The sequence below is a fragment of the Heterobasidion irregulare genome (assembly GCF_000320585.1).
Source record: "Heterobasidion irregulare TC 32-1 unplaced genomic scaffold scaffold_07, whole genome shotgun sequence".
In the NCBI taxonomy this organism is placed as follows: domain Eukaryota; kingdom Fungi; phylum Basidiomycota; class Agaricomycetes; order Russulales; family Bondarzewiaceae; genus Heterobasidion; species Heterobasidion irregulare.
The window spans coordinates 355,439-374,485 of record NW_009258203.1 but is presented as its reverse complement, the minus strand read 5'-3'; the positions used below and the strand labels follow the sequence as shown (position 1 = coordinate 374,485).

At 50.6% G+C, this 19,047-nt stretch overlaps 9 protein-coding genes across 9 annotated transcripts; 6 read left to right on the top strand and 3 right to left on the bottom strand.

Annotated features, from left to right (window-relative positions):
• Positions 1 to 342: 342 nt before the first annotated feature.
• Positions 343 to 1,371, top strand: HETIRDRAFT_477119 (uncharacterized protein; the record flags this gene model as incomplete). Its single annotated transcript, XM_009549827.1, has 7 exons — positions 343 to 382; positions 436 to 475; positions 536 to 609; positions 675 to 793; positions 853 to 920; positions 976 to 1,076; positions 1,248 to 1,371. The coding sequence occupies exons 2-7, from the start codon at positions 452 to 454 to the stop codon at positions 1,369 to 1,371; spliced, it is 510 nt and encodes a 169-aa protein (XP_009548122.1). The 5' UTR covers positions 343 to 382; positions 436 to 451.
• A 1,305-nt stretch (positions 1,372 to 2,676) lies between these two features.
• Positions 2,677 to 3,249, bottom strand: HETIRDRAFT_322166 (uncharacterized protein; the record flags this gene model as incomplete). Its single annotated transcript, XM_009549826.1, has 4 exons — positions 2,677 to 2,708; positions 2,780 to 2,919; positions 2,982 to 3,082; positions 3,133 to 3,249. The coding sequence occupies 4 exons, from the start codon at positions 3,247 to 3,249 to the stop codon at positions 2,677 to 2,679; spliced, it is 390 nt and encodes a 129-aa protein (XP_009548121.1).
• A 2,227-nt stretch (positions 3,250 to 5,476) lies between these two features.
• HETIRDRAFT_321372 (uncharacterized protein) lies at positions 5,477 to 5,883 on the bottom strand (the record flags this gene model as incomplete). The annotated part of the gene is made up of 3 exons (XM_009549825.1): positions 5,477 to 5,581; positions 5,668 to 5,736; positions 5,854 to 5,883. Coding segments are annotated over 3 exons (204 nt in total), but the record flags the coding sequence as incomplete, so codon positions are not given.
• A 680-nt stretch (positions 5,884 to 6,563) lies between these two features.
• On the bottom strand, positions 6,564 to 8,497 carry cyp1 (cytochrome P450 monooxygenase 1; the record flags this gene model as incomplete). The annotated part of the gene is made up of 11 exons (XM_009549824.1): positions 6,564 to 6,637; positions 6,693 to 6,736; positions 6,794 to 6,883; positions 6,935 to 7,088; positions 7,150 to 7,228; positions 7,302 to 7,434; positions 7,487 to 7,564; positions 7,617 to 7,640; positions 7,702 to 7,927; positions 7,997 to 8,074; positions 8,128 to 8,497. The coding sequence occupies 11 exons, from the start codon at positions 8,495 to 8,497 to the stop codon at positions 6,564 to 6,566; spliced, it is 1,350 nt and encodes a 449-aa protein (XP_009548119.1).
• A 524-nt stretch (positions 8,498 to 9,021) lies between these two features.
• HETIRDRAFT_419235 (uncharacterized protein) lies at positions 9,022 to 11,085 on the top strand (the record flags this gene model as incomplete). The annotated part of the gene is made up of 1 exon (XM_009549823.1): positions 9,022 to 11,085. One exon carries the CDS (start codon positions 9,022 to 9,024, stop codon positions 11,083 to 11,085), a length of 2,064 nt encoding a protein of 687 aa, XP_009548118.1.
• Positions 11,086 to 11,096: 11 nt separating this feature from the next.
• Positions 11,097 to 12,182, top strand: HETIRDRAFT_49492 (uncharacterized protein; the record flags this gene model as incomplete). The annotated part of the gene is made up of 1 exon (XM_009549656.1): positions 11,097 to 12,182. A coding segment is annotated over one exon (1,086 nt), but the record flags the coding sequence as incomplete, so codon positions are not given.
• Positions 12,183 to 14,172: 1,990 nt separating this feature from the next.
• HETIRDRAFT_322591 (uncharacterized protein) lies at positions 14,173 to 14,724 on the top strand (the record flags this gene model as incomplete). Its single annotated transcript, XM_009549822.1, has 1 exon — positions 14,173 to 14,724. The coding sequence occupies one exon, from the start codon at positions 14,173 to 14,175 to the stop codon at positions 14,722 to 14,724; it is 552 nt and encodes a 183-aa protein (XP_009548117.1).
• A 447-nt stretch (positions 14,725 to 15,171) lies between these two features.
• Positions 15,172 to 15,564, top strand: HETIRDRAFT_322143 (uncharacterized protein; the record flags this gene model as incomplete). The annotated part of the gene is made up of 1 exon (XM_009549821.1): positions 15,172 to 15,564. A coding segment is annotated over one exon (393 nt), but the record flags the coding sequence as incomplete, so codon positions are not given.
• A 2,194-nt stretch (positions 15,565 to 17,758) lies between these two features.
• On the top strand, positions 17,759 to 17,986 carry HETIRDRAFT_321925 (uncharacterized protein; the record flags this gene model as incomplete). The annotated part of the gene is made up of 1 exon (XM_009549820.1): positions 17,759 to 17,986. The coding sequence occupies one exon, from the start codon at positions 17,759 to 17,761 to the stop codon at positions 17,984 to 17,986; it is 228 nt and encodes a 75-aa protein (XP_009548115.1).
• Positions 17,987 to 19,047: the final 1,061 nt, after the last annotated feature.

The following is a 19,047-nucleotide window of genomic DNA, read 5'->3' as shown; positions in this document are numbered from 1 at the left end:
AGCGTTGCTTACTCAATCCCGATTGTGATGCCTTCCTGGCGCTTGCTACGTGGCGATCCAGGACTGAGGCGCTGATCATGGGCAGAGGGGCTGGGACGGTAAACAAGGCATCATAGACCAGATCACATAAATTGGAAGCGGCGCTGAGCGCTGAGAGTCTGAGATCCGAGATCACCGCGTCATCAGGATTGGAAGTCCGATGACGAGAAACCCGGTAAATAGATGAGATTCCTTGCGATTAGCCGTTCCAGGCATTGCGTGACTATAGATGGTGACATCACGGAGCCTTGTATGGGGATGTGTCCGTACTAGAAATGGACGAGACGGCCCTCGCAGGACCTCAGCTCGCGCCTGGGTGACCCATCATTCAAGCATCCAACTCGTGAGTCTCGAAGAGATGAATGCGCCTCGCCATTAGACTGACCTGCAATCCAGCTTCTTTAAGTCGCTCATGTCGAATCAACGGATCGTCGTGGTGTGTTTCAATCTCCCGAACGACGTGGTATTCTAGGCGCATGCTGAAATAACACCGCAGGTCACTGGAGCATCTGGAAATATCGGTTCTCACATCGTATTGAAGCTTCTTGCGTCAGGATACAACGTCCGCCTGTATGAACACGACTGGGCCTTCATCTCACGATCCCGCACTTGACTGACCCACGATGCCTTGACAGTCTTGCCCGTGGCCTCAAGGCCGAGAAGCTTCGAAACACGATCGCAAAGGACAACGCCCATGCCACGGTAGTCGAGATCACCGACATCGCAACCGACGACTTTGCGGTAGCATTCAAAGGTCGGTCATTCCCCGTGCGTCATCCAGAAAGCAGCAGCTCACGCAGTGCTGTAATTCAGACGCCTACGCAATCATTCATACCGCGTCGCCTCTTGCTGGTCAAGCCGACGCAAATTCGTCTCTAGCAGTACGCGGCCTTTTCTATAACTTCTGATTGCATGATGTACTGATGCCCCTCTCAGAGCGCTCTTGAGGGCTCGCTGAACGTCTTACGACAGGCTGTCAAATACAAGGTCAAAAAGTTCGTCATGACGGCCACGTGGGCTAGCACCTTGGAGCGCAAGTCTCTCTCCTGTTCGCTGCGGCTCCGGATCATCTGATCCCTATTCTTAGCTGGTGATCCCACGGATTATTGGACAGGAAAAGTGATCACCTACAAAGGTGTGGCTCCAGCACGCCTTTGGCATCCCAGTCCCCTGACGGTTTCTGTCTAAGATTGGGGCCATGTCACCAGTGAAGAGGTCATCAATAGCACGCACGACCCGTTCTGGGTATACTGTGCGACGAAGCTCTTGTCCGAGAAGGCCAGTTGGAAATTTGCTGCGGAGCACCCGGAGCTTGACGTTGCGTCTAGTTGAGCGTCCACCTTACATTCGTTGAATCGCGTCTGACCGTCGACTCGCCAGTCAACCCTCCGTTCGTCTACGGCCCATTCGCCAAGGGGTTCCCTATCCCTGGAAGATCGGAAATCGGCGCCAACGGCCTCCTCTACCAGCTCATCGCAGGAGAGAAAGGTCATCCCCTCCCGTACCAGATTGCCCCCTACTTCTGCGACGTCCGCGACGTTGCTGACGCGCACGTCAAAGTCTTGAACGTCCCCCCTGCCCCTCAGGATATCCAGTCAAAGAGATACTTGATGTGCGCGGGACAATTCCTCTGGCAGGATGCCGTCCGAGTTCTGGCCAAGAAATGGCCTGGCATGGTCGATAGGCTTCCTTCGCTGGATAACGCGCCTGCTGCCCCTGGCCCCTTCTCGATCACCGATACCAGCCAGATTGAAGCGGACCTGAAGATGACGAAGTATATCGGTTGGGAAGAGATGGTCGTTGACACATTTACTGATTTGATCGAAGCTGAAGCGGGTTGGAATTGAAGCAAGCGTTTGGTTTTTGAATATCGTGTTCTCGTGTAAATTAGCAAGAAGCGTGTGCAATGGCGAGACAAGAATCGAGTTTTAGAAATGTATGTCGAATCAAGCACCTTTGCAGCCGAGCATCTATGTCTTTGCCTCGAAGCCTTGCGAATGAATTAAGCATCAAGGAGACATGTTAAACACAGGGTAAATAACGAGAAAACCCTTATGAAAGAGAAGAGGCAGCATATTCATTCTTCATTAGCCTTGAAATATTGACCATAACCTTGGGAACTAGTCAAGGTGAGAACTGGACGCGTTGCGTGGCACGAAGTTCCAAACGACATTGACGGCGGATCATTCGGGCTTGAAACTATGCAGCTATTCTCCTATAAAATCAAAACAGTATTTTCTTGTACCCTATCTTTCACAGTGATCATATCATTGGAGACTATTTGGGAGATGACAATGGCATCATGCTGTAACGACGACGACGCATCTCAACACTTCCGCCTGTTGACGTGAGAAAATGACGACCCTACCTCGGGTATCGTCCGTGGTGCCGAATCTGCATTGAAGGCGACGAGATCTGGATTTCGGCGCCTGGACCAAACTCTCGTATGCTTTTCCTTGCATTCAGACTGCTGGATCGCGCATCAGGATCTGTCTCCGATCGGAATCAGTGCTCTTACGCACGTATCAAGCAGCAAGCTTGCGTAGACTTGAATAGCAATGAGTGAGGGTTTCAGAACCGAAAAATAAAAACGTACAGCCCCCCATAATTTCGTAGATAGCGTAGTAGTAAAGACCCTTATGAGTTCAGGTTTTGCGGCTGATCGAGGACTGGAGTGTAAATTATAACAGATCCATCAGTATATTCATTACATAAAATACGATGAAACGGAAATGCGCACCAGGGTGATGACTACAACATCTGCCGTGCTTTAAGCAGGCGCGAGTTGGCGGGCATTTAGTACATTCAGGGATTCCGTACCTCACAATTATTCCGATATGGATTGCGTAGAAGATCAGACATTTGATCATGGCTCTCCGTCTAAGGTGCACTCAGCGCAAATTGTGGTCAAAAGCACCGGAAGTAACAATTTTTTCACTAACCTAGAACCTCCACAGTTGATCTCGTTGAGGTAAAACATCGAAGAGGTTGTGGCGCGTGGATCTGTGACAGTTGCACACGTTAACGCTGGGGTGGAGAAGTCCTGTAAATTGAGGAGTCAATGCGTACAAAGTCGAAGTTGAGGAGTCATACATTCACGTGAGTCTTATTGTTTTCTATGTTCGAAAATGTCCTGTCGGCGATGCTGTAGAAGTTATCAATGTTCGACAAGATGACCAGAGCATACTTTAAATGCTGACATTGAAGCATATGTAGCTGCTCGACAGGGGTTCAAACCGGCAAGAAATGTAAGAGAGACATGAACACACCTGTGGTCATACCTTTTGCATACTAAAATATTAGACTTGTGATTCATCCCGGGGAACAAAACTGAACTCACTCAAACTGCCAAAAACGAAGAAACTCTAAAACGAAATCGCCGTTAGCAAGTATTCACAGTGTGCAGAAATATATACTCACGATGATAGAAACTAAAATCCAGTTCCCTCTGGTCACTACAAGGAGCGTCACAAAAAAGGGAAACGGTCTACTCACGAATTGTCATCCGATAAGCAAATACTAATGAACAATGACTTGAACAAAAGCCTACACCAGGATTAGCGGCGCGACACTGCTGCAAGACAGAAAATAGACGGTAATGAGCAAATTAATCTAGAATAAGTGCTCGAAAGCTATAGAACAGTGCCAAGCCCACAGTCGTTGAAGGTATCAGAGTATCCAGGTATCTGCCAGTGTGAAGCATGCACAGAAAATAGAATGCATACCACGACAAAGGGGTGAAGTTGAGGATATCATCTGTGTTATATTTGCCAACAGCACACGAAACCGTCCGGATCGATTGGGGAGATGTTTTAGTCACAGTGAAGATGCCAATGACAGGTGAAGCGCAGTCGACAGAGGAGACGCTACTTATATGACGTGCGACATGATTCTATGCACGCACACGAGAGGAAGCAGGTTGGCAGGTGACTAAAGATCGAGTAAAGACATTCGAACCGATGTATGCTTCAGCGAGAGCCCTGTGTTCGATAAAAACGGTTGGTCTCCTGCCAGTATGTTATGGACGTTGGCGTCTATGCAGTGTGAAATGAATCAGTACTCAAACGCTCATGTACAAGGAATACAGACAGTCTACAAAAGATGGACCCTTCCCGGAGGGCACGATTTTGATTCATTCTTTGAGGCGTCAGAAGGCCAAACAACTTGACATCAATTTCGCCACTTCCAGATGCTTGGGTCAGCCATGAACGCGCTTGGCTTGTACCAACAATGCCAAGTAATAGATCTTATTGGCAAGGGCGGGCACAGAAAACCTCGGAGGCCTGATACAAGTAATTCTCGTCAGCATCGATTCGTACGTTGCGTCACTTGATCGAGTTACCAAAAGAGAGGAGCGTCAAGGGCTTGGTAGTAGACCGACCCGATGAAAAGTGACGGAGCTCTCTGTCAGTGCGAGCGTCCACGACGCTGAGGGGTATAGTTATAGATGTCTGGAGGCGTACTTACATGCATTCCCGCTTCCAATATCCTCCGTGCATCGTTCTTCTCTGTTTACTAATCTCTGTGTGCACTGTCGAATCCAGTGGGGGAATCCAAAGTTGAATCTTGGGATCATGTGATGAGAAGAAACAGCTCATCGGCCTGCATCGGCCGGCCCGGGCATTCGCCAGTTGTCGTCTGGCTGCATTCTGCATCTTTTTTCTGCACCACACCTACATTACTCTCTCGACACTCCGTACGCCATACCGCGGTCGCTCAAAAGACCTACGTCGATCGGTTAAAGAGGCCTTGCATTGCCACCATAGTGATAAGGACGTTCAACAAGGAAGCGGTGAGACGCACTTTCAGCGAAGCGCTGATGTGTGTCATGTACGTCCACTCGCTCATTTCTGGATACTGCTGGACGACATACAGCGGCATTTCTCCTGCGCGAGAGAGCTGCCATGCCACTACTACATCGGTAACTGCGAACCTCCACCTAGAGACAGCGGTACAGCACAGGGCCTTGTTACTCTCATCGATCTTCATCTCTCTCGATGCTCATTCTGGCTGCGATATCTCTTGTGTACGGCTTTCGGTGATTGTGAAGTGCGTGACATTCAAACAACTTGCACCATACGACCGCAGTCTCATCTGGTACACAGTCCAGTGACAACGTGTTTTGTTATGAGCTCGCTGCCCATGCCATTTTGCCCTTCTTTGTCCCTTCTTCTCTCAGCAACCTTGGGTCCCAATTTGACAGCATCGCGCGCATCAGCCCCAGTGCACGAGACGACAAAGGAGGTGCGTGTTCTGGAGATACATATTCGAGATCATCACGCGCACGCATTCTAGGCACCATTGAACATATCTGCACATATTCATTCAGATTCAAGCTAAGAGAGCACCAGAAAACAACAAGATGCTCGATTGCACGGCCTCTTTCACAGATTAGAAGCCAGAAAGCGTGCGTTTTGCAGTATAGTGGTGACTATCGCTAAGTCGCTACCTGCGACAAATGGGCTTCAGTCCGGGACACGCAGTCCTTGATGTACTTTCCTTTCACCCCTTCTGGATCGCTCATGAAGTCGTGCCAAGTGCCCTGATGTGCAGAGCGGCGAGCGCATGACAAATACGTTTAAAAGAACCGTCAATCCTGAGATTGTGTTCACAAGGCGGCAGACATACGGGATAAAGGGTGAGCGTATTATCAGAAGATTGTAGAATTTTGAACAAGGATTTTGTCGCCGGGTGTTGCTCATCGAAATGTCGTACTAACGACGGACAAGCTTGCCTCGTCTTTGGTTCCATGCAGCATCAACAGCTAGAATGAAAGCTGGAGTTGTAATGTCGATGCACGAACGATGTTACCACACGTACTGGAAAGTTCTTTGGCCAACATTGGGATCTTTTACCGTAGTCGACAGACAGGGTCGGAAGTCGCAGTGTTGTTAATGCAGCGCAATGGTTTTTCTTCGACACCAATACGAGCTCTTGGCCCAAACTAAGCTTCGTTAGCTATTGTAGGGTACGCGCATCACATTGGTTTTTCATCTGCATCGATCGAGTAGAAAAGACCCTACACTGAGTGGTCAACAGTGCTTTGATCTTCCAAGACACCAACCTGACGAACGAAACGATTGACGACTCCAATTTCGCACAACAGCTTAGCGTCATGACACCAAGAGGTCAGTCAGTTTGGCAGAATCGCGAGCAGAGCATTGAGCACTTGAGCCGTTCAAACGACCGATATATCATTGTTTGCCTGAGCGTACTCGCAGGTCTACCATCATCTGCCCCTTCATCAACACATAGAAATCCTTCAGGTTGCGCTCCCATTCCTCTGGGAGTCACCTTGATGAGAATTGCATCCCAAAGCGACTCATTAAGCCCGCGGTCGCTGCCCTGATCTCCATCAAAGCGAGGTTCTTCCCAGCACAGCTCGTACCGCCTTCGTGGACAGATGGTTAAGTAAATCAACATAACACCTTGATGAACTCACGACATACCATAGCTCCAGGGAAAGTACGCGTCGCGATTGGGAGCGAAATCGTGATCGGAGGGTGTACTTCCTTTCACCTTGGTTATGGGATTCGCCAGCCAGCGTTCGGGCATGAAAGCGTCCGGATTCGGGAGAAGTTGCCTGGATCACGGTGAACTGGAAACACTGAACGTTAATCATGACTGTGTGTCATGGAGGGGCAATATCGTACCAATATATGTCGAAACCTGAACCGTGGTCGAGGGTGGGATGTAGCTATCGAATGAACACTCGTTAGTGAGAGCACGAGAGACGAGCCGAAACCACACTCACTTGCCGGAAATTATGACCCCCTCGCTCTTAGAAGAGAGGACGCGCTGGACGCCATTCGGAACCACAGACTGCAGTCGCAGAGTTTCGTTGCTAAGCGGGGCAGTAATTAGACAATGATGATAGGTATAAGTGCGGGTTTACATCACGGCGTTGAGGTAGGGAAGGCCAGCTAACGTAGCGTTCGTAGAGTCCATCTCAGCTTTGTCGATTTCGCTTTGCAATGTCCGGTATGCGGCCACATTCGAGAGGAGGTAATAGAAGATATTCGCGAGGCAGGTACCGGAGGTGTCTGAGCCTATGAAGTCAATTCAAGTGTCAAGACTGTTCTGGAAATATTTTATGTTAAAAATAATCACCAGCCACCAAGGCGAGACTAGACTCTTGCACCAGTGTGGGGAAAACAAGGGGCGGCGTGCCTGAACCGTCCTCGTCCATCTAGCCTCCAGTAGATAATTCAATAGTATCACAGAAGCGATGACACTGACCAAGTAAGAAATATGTCTCGAACGGGCGTCTCCTGAGCCTTCCGCTTCAAGACCATTTCCTTGGCAAACTGTACAAAACGCAAGTCATTGGATGAGGTAGGAAGCATGTCGTAGAATGGTTTGATCCACGGTATTGCGCCTGCCAGCTCCTGTTGGCTGAGATACAGTCATTGATCATCATGTCGGGAGTCGACTGAGTATGTCCTACCGAACACCTGCAGACACGATGCGGATGAGATCCTGCACATCCTCGCCTTGTTCTAGCAAGTTGAATCCGCTGCCATAACTACAGAGTCCCCTGTTAGTAGGGAAATGAAGCACCATGAATATTCACGTACGCTAGGTCACCCATGAAGTCAAATCTGTGCACAGTCTTTGTTGAGTACATGTACAAAATGGGTTTGAACGAACAACGGCGCATACGAGAACATGCTGATCCACTCAGATAAGTCCAGTGGCCCGTCTTGAACTCGCTGTTCGAGGCCAGTCACGAGCTGCGCCACACGATTGGCCAGTGAGTCTTGATAGTCTTTGAGCGCAGTCGCATTGAGGGCTCGATCCCATATGCGACGCCTTTGAGAGTGTTCGTGGGGGTCGCTCATTGAGAGGAGGCTCCCTTGGGATCCTGGCCTCTTGATAGCACTGTACCCTGGATGCGAGAGCCGTTGACGGTCATCACTCACGAAGAATGAATGAAGCTTTGAGGTACAGTACTCACGACCGCCTTTCGTAAAAGCACGAGAACCGAGTACGACGGGTATGGCAGACGCATCTGAAACATGCAAGTGATTCGGGCCTATCGCCCGGATTGTCATCCAACAATATTCTTTACAGACACGTCAACCGTACCTGTTCGTACGTAAGGTCCAAAGCGTTGGTGAAGAGCAAGATAGTAGTGATGCTGGACACCGCTTCGAGCGAGAATCCAGGCAGGAATGCGGGAGAGTTTGAAGAGTACGGGCCCAGGGAATCGAGCCAGTGGGTGAAAAGGCGACAGGCGGTAAATACACAGAGAGCTGATCAAAGATAGGAGATAGTTCGAAAGTGTGAATGCGGCACTAGAGAGCAGGGAGGTGAAGGATGCGCGCAGAGCGATGGACAGTGTGGCGGGGATCCCCAGTATCAAGATTCCAATGACAGCCGCACCACGAGGCTCAAGGCGATTGAAGACGACATGGGCAATGATGGCTGATAGCACGATTACAGCGGTAGGAAACATGGTGGGTGAGAGTGGTGGAATACCGCAGTGGTCGATTAAAAGACGCTAGAATGGAGGGAGTTGGAACGGGCCACCCATGAGATTGATTTCTGCGTCAGAGCATGTGCACAAAACTGCTTCTCTTCAACATCATTAGCGCTCAGCGCATCAACTGGTTTCTGGAACTAGTATGCCGTGTTCTGAAGCGAAACGAAGCTGATCGTACTGAATGCCTTGTCGGCGCGCAAATGCATATTCGAGAGTGCGTTGTTCCTCCCTACTCAACACGACCTTTGCACCCACCCACGCGACTTCGTCCTCGTGTGTCCACAGCTGCTTCAACTTGACAACCTCAACCTCCGATGGAGGACCCTACGCTGTACTGGTGTCAAACCGCACAGAGCCTTCCGTCGAGACAACTGAATTTTGCACACTCGCGCGCCTTGCATACCCTGATCACTATCAATCTCGACATCTCAGACAAGCCTGCCTATTTCCATATCCCAGTCGATTGTCCGACGCCAAAAATGGGCTGATTCGTATATATGAATAGGCTGAAGAGGTCAATCGCGGTGGTGAAGGCTGTCGGAGACGTACACGCTTCTTGCACAGTAACCACTACCTTCCTAATTCGGACCCCGCCTCGCCTTTGCCTCCTCCATCGTCCTCGAATTCCCACTTCCTCACTTCTCCTCATCGACTGCGCTCATGCCATGCCTAAAGACCTTGGTGAACATAGTGTCCACCAGGTGCGGGTCTCCACCTCCCCGTTAACCAGGGAGTCTCCCGCCACCCGAAGGGCAACACCCCCCGACCCTCAGCCATCCACCAACCTCACAGGCCTCGACCCAACCCCCTCTCAGCCCACCGACCTCGACATGGAAATCTTAAGCCCAACCGACTCGCGCCCAGCATCCCCCATGGCCCCGCCGTCGCCCATCAATATGGACGAAGACTCCCAAATCGGGGTCCTTTCCTCCCCAATCTACATATCCTCCACTGATCCTTTTGACCAGCAGAATAACATCGTCACTTCCTCGCTTCACTCTATCGCAGACTGGCTTGAATCCGTCAAATGGGACGCTGTCTTCGGATGCAACCCCTTGGATGCCGCTACCCTGAACTCGAACCCCCTTGCCAGCGCAGCAACACGAGTCGTCCGGTACCTCAATGCCGGTATTGCTGGCAGGTCCGTCACAGTCCCCGAACTCCAGACTCCCCCGCCCGCACAGCCGCCCCGGACCACAAACCCACAGCAGCCACCGCCTCCGGCCACACAACCACCCTTGGGCTTTGACGCCCGCTCTAACACTCCTGGCCGCATGTCCTATGCGAGGGCCGTCTCGCACTCATCCCAAGCCCCTTCCAACGGTTACACTAACTGGACCGTCTTGCGGTCTCCGTCAAGACAGTCTGCCTCCACCAACGATGCATTCATCGATGAAATCATCAGGCTAAGAGAGGTGAACCCAGACCTCTCTGCAGGCGAACTTTTGGCGCTCCAATGCCACATTGCTGCCAGTCGACCCCCCAGACCCCACTACGCCTCCCTTCCAAGAGGCGCCCGTCGCGCCGTCCATGTTGTCTTCTCAGGGCCCAAGCCTGACCCTGCCCCACTTCCTGCAGTCGTCGTACAGGCGGTCAACGCCAGACTACCCGCCAAACGAAGCGCGTCCCACGCCGCTTCAGCCAATTGGTTGTCCTGCAATAACGTCACTATCAGATTTGCCCAGGCCCCAGAAGAACTGGAGATCACCGCAGTCCGGTCAGTGCTTGGAACCCTTTTCCCACACATCCCACCATCGTCCTATTCTGTTGGGAAACGGCAAATTATCTCTACGGTGAAGTTTCACCGCCTCCCCCTCACCCACCCTGATGGTTCCCCTATCACAGTTGAACAATACACCGCAGAACTCAAGGCCTCCCCGGCATGGCAATCTGTGCACATTCCACGACCCCCCTGTCTGGTCCAAGAGAAGGACTCCCACGTAGGCACACTGTATGTCGACTTCTATGACAACAGCCTCCTATCGACCCTGCACCAAGTCCTATGCGATCCCGCCCTCTTCCAGGGCGAAGCGGTACACCCGGTCAAATACCACAAGCAGTACTCCACACCCCAATGCACTGCCTGTCTCCAATGGGGCCACCCCACCCTGCTTTGCCGCTCCCCCACCCATCGATGCGCCCACTGCACAGGCCTCTACTCAGTGCAAGACCACCGCCAGCGAGCTGAATGCTGCCATGGCGACAACCCCACCCCCGACAGCCTCCTGTGCCCCCATTCCCCCTCTTGTGTCAACTGCGGTGCACCCCATAATGCCACCAATCGCTCCTGCCCATTTTACCAGAACCGGCACAACACCGCTTGGATCGAGCAACACCAGCCAAACCCCCTGGATCAATGCCAATCTCGCGATAGGCATGATGTACCGAGCTCGCGCTACGACACAGCGAGACCCCAAGGCCCTTCTAGGAGCCGCCGTGTGCATTTTCTCCCCGTCCCCAGCACCTCACCTGCTGAACCCCAAAGCCCGCAGCATGTAAATGCACGTGGCTTGTATGCCCCTCCGCGCCAGGCCATCGCCGGCCCGTCTCGCCCTCACTAGTGTAGTAAAGCATGTTGCTACGTGTGTTAAGCCAGAATGTAAATTGCTCCCCGGTCATAACTCAGACTCTGCTTGAAACCAAAGCAAAGGAGTACGATATTGTTCTCGTACAGGAACCTTACTGGGGTTTCCTGCATAATGTACTGTCATCTGTGTCCAGTACTGGTGAGGAGTACCTGGGCACTCAAATACACCCACACTGGACCCTTGTTGAACAAGGGGGCCCCTCATGTGTTGCCACATACATTAATAAGTGCCTCTCGCCTCTGCAGCCTAAACTATGCACGCACCTTGTCAATCACCCTGACCTTCTCCTCATTGCTATTCCTGATGGACAGCGGCCACTATATATCTTGAACGTCTATAATGACGCTGATTGCACCGCCCTGCATTATCTCAATGCACGCGTTCACGTCTTGCCTGCCATTGACATTATGATGGGTGATCTCAATCTCCATAACAACATCTGGGACCCGGCGTACAGTCACAACGACCACGCTGTCACTGAACTTTTGGACTTCACAAATAGCTTAGGTCTTGTATTGCTCAATACAGATGGTCAACCCACCCACGTACCACATGCTCGAGGGATGGTGCGCACTTCTACCATTATTGATCTCATATTCGTTGCCGGACGCATTGTGGAGGCACCCACTACTATCTTTTTTATAGACCCCGATGGCTGGCTCCTGTCCGACCACAACCCCCTGCTCCTGTCCGCCGACACAAGCCTACAACTGCCCCCTGGGATTCCCCGCATAGAGAGGAAATCTGATGCAGAACAGATGTTCTTTGCGGACTGCGTCCTGGCCATCTCTGGCCTCAATCCAACCCCTCCTCTAGACTCCATCGAAGACACACAGCGCCTCTGCGACACAATCTTCTCCAGGATAGATGAAGCCTTTGCCACCCATGCAACCATCCCCTCTATCAACCAGCGCTCCAAAACCTGGTGGAACAACAAATGCTCCCTAGCCCTCGCTTGCTTTCGGGAGACAAGGTCTAGAGAAGACTGGCGGATATACCGGCGCACCATCCGCAAGGCACAAAGAACCCACTATGACACCATCATCCACGAAACTGCAGATAAGCAGCGAGTGTGGGACCTCATGTTCTGGACGTGTCCCCGACCCCTGCCCCTTTACCACAACCTCATCCATAACGATACTCCTCTAACCTCAATGCTAAAGCTCTTCGAAGGACTCCGGGAGCAGTTCTATTCTGCAGCAGACCATCCTGTTGATATATCCATTGTGAACTCACTCCCAGATCGTCCAGAACGAGACCGCCCTCCCATCTCTCTTCAGGAGTGTTGCGAAGCTGCAGCGGCATGCTCATCCTCATCAGCCCCTGGACCAGACCACGTTACGTGGCCCCTGGTCCAGCTCCTCATCTCAACTCATGAATCCGGAACAGTCCTCCTTGCTCTATACAACGCTTGCCTATGGCTAGGTTATTGGCCGAATCAATTCAAAATCTCCACCACAATAGTCATTCCCAAACCCAAGAAATCCGACTACTCGAAGCTTAAGTTGTACAGACCTATTGTACTTCTCTCGTGCTTAGGCAAGCTTATGGAAAAAGTTCTAGCAAACAGATTTCAATACGAAGGAGCCAAATTCAACATCTTTTACCCCAACCAGTACAGAGGCACTCGCTTCCACTGCACCGAGGATGCAGGCGTCATGCTCACCCAACATGTTCGCACCGGATGGCGTGAAGGTTTACACACCTCATGCGTGGCACTAGACGTTGTGCAATTTTTCCCATCTATTAATCACATTATGCTCATCAATCTTTTGCGAAAGCAGGGTTTCTTATCAACGTACATTTGCTTTTTCAAAGTGTTTCTTCCAAATTGCCTCACCATGCTTTCATGGAATGGCTCCACCTCAGACCCTTTTGTGGTCAACGTCGGCGTCGGTCAGGGCTCTGCCCTCTCCCCCATTATATCTGGCCTATATCTGGCTGCGGTACTACATCTAATCGACCCAGTCGGGCAACGAACCGGCTGGGATTCCCTGCTATTCTACGTTGACGACGGCCTGTTGGTCACTTCGTCTGTATCACTCGCACACAACTGCGCGGTCTTGTCAGAGAAGTACCGCCTTCTTTTTGATTCCCTTGCCCATCTGGGCTTGGCTATTGAACATGATAAAACTGAACTCATGCACTTCCCACAGAAAGGCACCACCACTAATCTCCCGGCCATCGCCCTAGCCGGACGTGCCATTGAACCCGCCACAATATGGCGATACCTCGGGTTCTTCTTTGATCACAAGCTCTCCTTCAAGGAACACATCCGCTTCTATGCAACCCGGGCCCTCAGCACTGTCAAGTGTGTGTTACGCCTCGGGAACTCAATATGGGGCCTATCCCCTCTACAGCGCCGCACGCTATACAAGTCGTGCGTCGTACCCCTACTCACGTATGGCTGCCGTGTATGGTGGCGTAAACATGGCATCAAAGGACTCATGTCCACCCTGTCCAAAGTGCAACACGAAGGTGTGCACTGGATCCTCTCTGCTTTTTGTACCTCCCCAATCGGAGGCATAGAAGTTTTTGCCGGCATCCCTCCCCTCCATTTGCACATCAAAAAGCTTGCACAGCGAGCAGCTCTTCAAACCCTCCGACTCCCAAACCAGCATCCAATAAATGCTGCTCTCCACCCGCAACATCTGCATGAGCACTCGCCCCACATCCCCTTCCCACTACATTGCACTAGAGCAGCCTCCAACCTCCCAATCTGGCTGATTAGAGACCTGATCCCCGAAAACACCGAATCCTTTGCTCCCCTACACTTGGAAGCGCAATGTCATTGACGCATTCGCAGACCGCATTACCTTCCGACTTTTGCACCCTCCCAAGTCATCCCCCGAATTCCCCGCCTGGGTCCGCGACCTCGAGTGCCGCATAGCGGCAGAATCCTCGTCCAACAATACCACGACCTGCTTCTCAGACGGCTCGTTCTCACCCCACAATGGCAAACATGTGGGCTGCGCGTGCCTAGTGCTCCCACCCAACTCCGACCCACCCATCATCCGCAAGCTTGCCTGCTGGCACACTACTGCCTTTGACACTGAGGTTATGGGCCTCACCATTGCCCTGCACCATGCCATCCTCACTCCCAATACCTCCAACATCATCCTGTATGCAGATAATGAAGCTGCGTTAAAATCCCTCCTCGACCCAAGAGTTCATCCATCCCAGATGTGCTCCATCTTAGCATGCCAGAGGCTAAGAGCATGGCTCTCCGCCGCCCCCGACCACCACCTTACCATTGCCTGGTGCCCCGGCCATGTTGGCATCCCTCGCCAGGAGCAAGTCGACACCCTAGCCAAAGCCTCCCTGCGAGATAACCCCCCCCATTCGTCTCCGCTTCCTTCCTCAAACAGAAAGCCTACACCTCCATGCTTGCAGCATGGCAGACCCTCATGCAATCCACCAAATACAGCAGCTGCGACTTCCCTAGGCAACGCGCCTTCCGAAAGGTGGCTTCCACCAAGAGCAAGTCCCTCCTCTGGGTCAGACAACACAATATGCTGGCTGCACGCTGATGAGCATGCACCCGCGCTAGGGTCCGAGGGAGGTATTCGGGAAGCTTTGGGGAGATACCGAACAGCACTCGACAAGTACTGAAGACGCCGACTTTACCGAACACGGTCGGCCCCTACCCGACCGACGACAAGCCACCGAAGGACGTTCGGCAGCACTTGGGTCAGTTCGCCCACACTTCACGTACTCACCATGACCACATAGGAGTGTTACGATAAGTGTTTACGAGATCAAAGCCAGTAGTCCGTATCGGCCGATGTCCTCCGTGAGTCGGTCGGTCCTTATCGCTTATCTTCCCGACTTCCACATGGTCGGTCAAACGCGATCTTGCACCATTACTTGGCCACCCTGGTCGTACGATACCTCTTCTTTATTTTCATTGGTTCTCCAATGCCTGTTCCGTCTACCTACGCTCGGGCGACGGATCCCGAACGTTCGGGATTTCGCCATCACTGATTAACTTTCACCTTGTCACCTTCGGAACCCATATGGACATCTCACCTACCTTCTTATCTTCTCTGATCGCTAAGGCTTGGCGCCCATTCGACATCTACTCTCATTTCTTGTTTAATATTTTACTTAGGGGCTCTGTTTACTATAAAAACCTACATACAACTCTGGAATAAACCAGCTTTCGCACCCCACAGTTCAGAGCTCATTCGCACTCGTCTCAACCATCGAAATCGTCTTCATCGACTCCCGAAAACTTGTCATCCTCGTCGTTCGGCCTCATTTGTGTTCGTACTCGTCTCTTCGCTCGTACCCCCATCCTCCCTCGTATATTGTCAGAGTCCCGTGTGGCTCTTGAAGCACGTAGTTGTCGGTCGCGACACTACCTTCTCGTTACCGACCGAATCCCCGACTCGACCGACCAAACGTTTGGTCGGTGTTCGGCGCAGTCCCGAAACCGTTCGGACGCTATAATCTCATACTCCCCGTTGCTTCTCAGTACGCCATCGATTTCTAAAGTCATCACTAACAATTCCTTGTGTATTAGATACTAGCTCCAGCACCCCCTGCATTAGAGGTTGTTTTGGTGTTGTGCTCGGCACTTAGAGCCACCTCTAGCGTATCAACGCGCTGTCAGATTAATCCTCAATCATGGCCCTATGGGCGAGTACAGGTCCAGGTTCTTTCCATTCAAAACGACCACTTGCAACTGGTGCCACGAGACACAAACATGCAAGCACATACTATTTGGGTGCACCCACTATCAATGCCCGCCGGACTTCACGGTCGCAAGATACCTATCTAGTCATGACCCTCTCCTTGGTCTTATCCAATTCCTTAGAAATAACCCATCTGCTTTCACGTTCGAAGACGCCCCACTCAATGCGGAGGATTTACTAGCAATACTGTAACTTCTGCTCCTTTTACCTTTAACTCATTGCCCACCTCCCCAGGGCTGACAGACCGGGTCTTAAATGAACCCTTAACGCGCTACGATACTTGTTGCCTACTCTTAATTACATACTGCCGACTCTGGCGTTACACTGTGCTGGATATAAATGCATTGATTAAAAAAAATAAAATAAAAAGAAGGCTGTCGGAGAGGACTCGGGCCGACATGTCAGAGTATATTGGGCCGGCCGGATCGCCACAAGAACTTATACTGATTGCTTCCCATCACACTTCAACAAGCCTAACTCACAGGGTTTTTTTTTGAGATCTGCAAGGCCTGTGAGTACTCGGGCTCTCAGGAGTTCACTTCCTTTATGAAATAGATGTTCCTCCTGTAGCAAATGGTAATTATTCAATGTTTCCCAACAAGTTCCTCTTTTACTAAAAGTTCCCGGCGCATTCTTGAGGAGATTCTCATCCTCTCATGTGGTATCAGGGCTCCGGAGCCCCACCTTCAAGTTGCTGTGACTTTAAAGATCCACCTCGCCAGTGTGCCAATACGGCTACTGCATATCTGTGTCCGCGGCTTTCGACATCCACTCTATTGTCAGGGATAACGGTATGTGAACAGACTAGTTTCATGGGTGTGCAGAGTCTTTTAATTTTAATTTTCTCTCATAGATTCCTTGCCATTTTAATTTTAATTTTTTCGCTTGTGGAGCCCTCGGTGCTGACTTGATGGTATTTTTCTAGTCGACACGACATCTTGGGCTGATCGAATGTGCTATCAAGCCTCGTACGCGAGCTGCAGGCGCGCTCGTCAATTCACGGTTGACGCCTACTATAGAGCCAATCTAGTGTCAATATAGTTTGCTACCCTCCTGTGCACTACAGGGGTCGAGTGTCTCTGTTTCTCTAGGCGCACTTTTGGTCTGTTGATCAGCTGCACCAAGAATTTCCAGCTCATGAAAATTATGTTGAGTTTTTCACGAAATATACCCGTTTCGTGCACTCATAGTAGAAAGGAGCCAAGATGGGATTAATACGTATGTGAAACAGACATCAAGCTTCCATTTGTGTACCCGGACTCAGATCAGCTTCTTCGGAGCTCATATCATGGATGCTAAGGTAGTGCGTGTTGCTCATCTATATAGCCCTCACACTGATTGATGTGGAACAGAGGATCAGATATTGATAAGAGTCACTCAAAGAGAGGCCAATAAATCAAACCGGCCGATCTGAACATACAGATGAAATTCAATTTCACAACGCCTGTGCGATGGCCAATCTATGTGAGGCTTTCGCCACTCGAGTCTATGCAGTGGTTATTCGGTGCAAGCTTCGCAGTCACGGAGATACACATAAAAAAGACCTGTTCTTAATATAGGCATTACCTGCTCCATCTGCTTCCATGCTTCAGCACTGCCATTCCAACATCTGATCGACGGGCAGCCGCATGGTGACCGAAGTTGCGATACATCAAGACATCCCTCCATGGCTTGTGTGATACAGCCTCTCAAGTCGTTGATGGATCTCAAACTGGTGTATTGATCCACCTCAGAAGGTATGGTCAATCAGACTACAGTAAAAAGATACGATCTTCACACAGTCTTCATGGCTTAAAAGGGGACCGACTGTGAGTCACTGCAGAAGCTGCTCACCTATATACGTTTTACAGACGAAAACCTCATGACTAACATATCATCTAGCGATTTACCATTCACCATCTCCCAGTATGCATCTATGGGGCCTGGAGTACTTGTGGCGAGATATATGAATGGTCAGTGATGACTTGTCAAATGTATCCAGTGTGATCACATGCCCTCGGATAGCTGCTAGCGCCTGCATCCTCTTCTGGGACTGGTGTTTGACGTTTGAACGCGAGAGGACCATCATTTGGGTGAAGGGTCCGTGGAGTCTCGCCAGATTCTGCTACGTCTTTATTCGCTATGTGGCAGTAGTGTCTCATTGTTTCTCCCTATATGTTATGGTTTCGACTCCTTGAACATAACAGACGATTTTTATTTGCTTTTGCAGTGACTGCTGGATTTTCTCCGACAATCTCCAGCACTGTAAATGTGTTTGCTAATCCATCATGTCAGCCCAAGGCTGATTTCTTCACAGTAGTAAGCTTGTCTTTTAATCTGTACATAATCACTGCTAATGTTTGCGATAAGCTGTAGGGCTTGGTATATATGTGAGCAGGTTGTATGTGCAATCTCGCTATCATTGGCGAAGTGTGCGTCCTTTTCGAATGGCGAATAGACAAAACCATTGAAATTTTATCAGGGGTTCTCATCGCCTGGGTGTTTTTGCTTTGGGATCATTGACGTTAGGTGCTGAGAGCTTTAATGTGTGTATTCACTGTCTTGTACCTTTCGTTGCTAGTATGCATCGTGTATGGCACATTTCAAATATTTGGTACCTCTTTAATAACACTTCACGTGGTAATGCATCCAGCTCAACGTTCACTCAATAGGTACCATAGACTTTGATGGAGCCATCTTCCACAGCTACATGGGCCAGAAAGCCCCTGCGGCGTTCACTGCTGCATGGGGATCTCAGATCAGCAGTTTTCCTACAAGCTTTCAGACTCGCTGATCCTTAGCAACACACCAGGTTGTGTTTGATGTCACTGTGGACATCTTGACCATTTGGAATGCTGCAGACCGTCCGCGACCAGCCAAGATCAGGCTTATCTCAGATTTATTGCGAGATGGATTTTTGTGGTATTGTGTAAGTCATGGCTCCTCTAAATCAAGAAAATTATCCCAGTTCTCAATGCAGTTATATCTAGGTCCTTTTTGGTGATGAGCATGGGTATGCTCTAGGCACCAATATCCCACTTTTCGCAGCTTTTCAGTATTCTTTGACCGTTCGGCACACTTAGAACCGACCGATCCCAATCCGTTCGGCGATCTCAGCCATTTGTCAGGTGCCGACTTTCCATTTAGACCTTCGCACAGTCGTTCGGAGCTGTTCACAGTCATCCTATCCATCTATCATCACTCTCAGCAGTAGGGGCTCTCCATAGACTGTCGCGGCTGATCGCCGATCGGTTCGGTA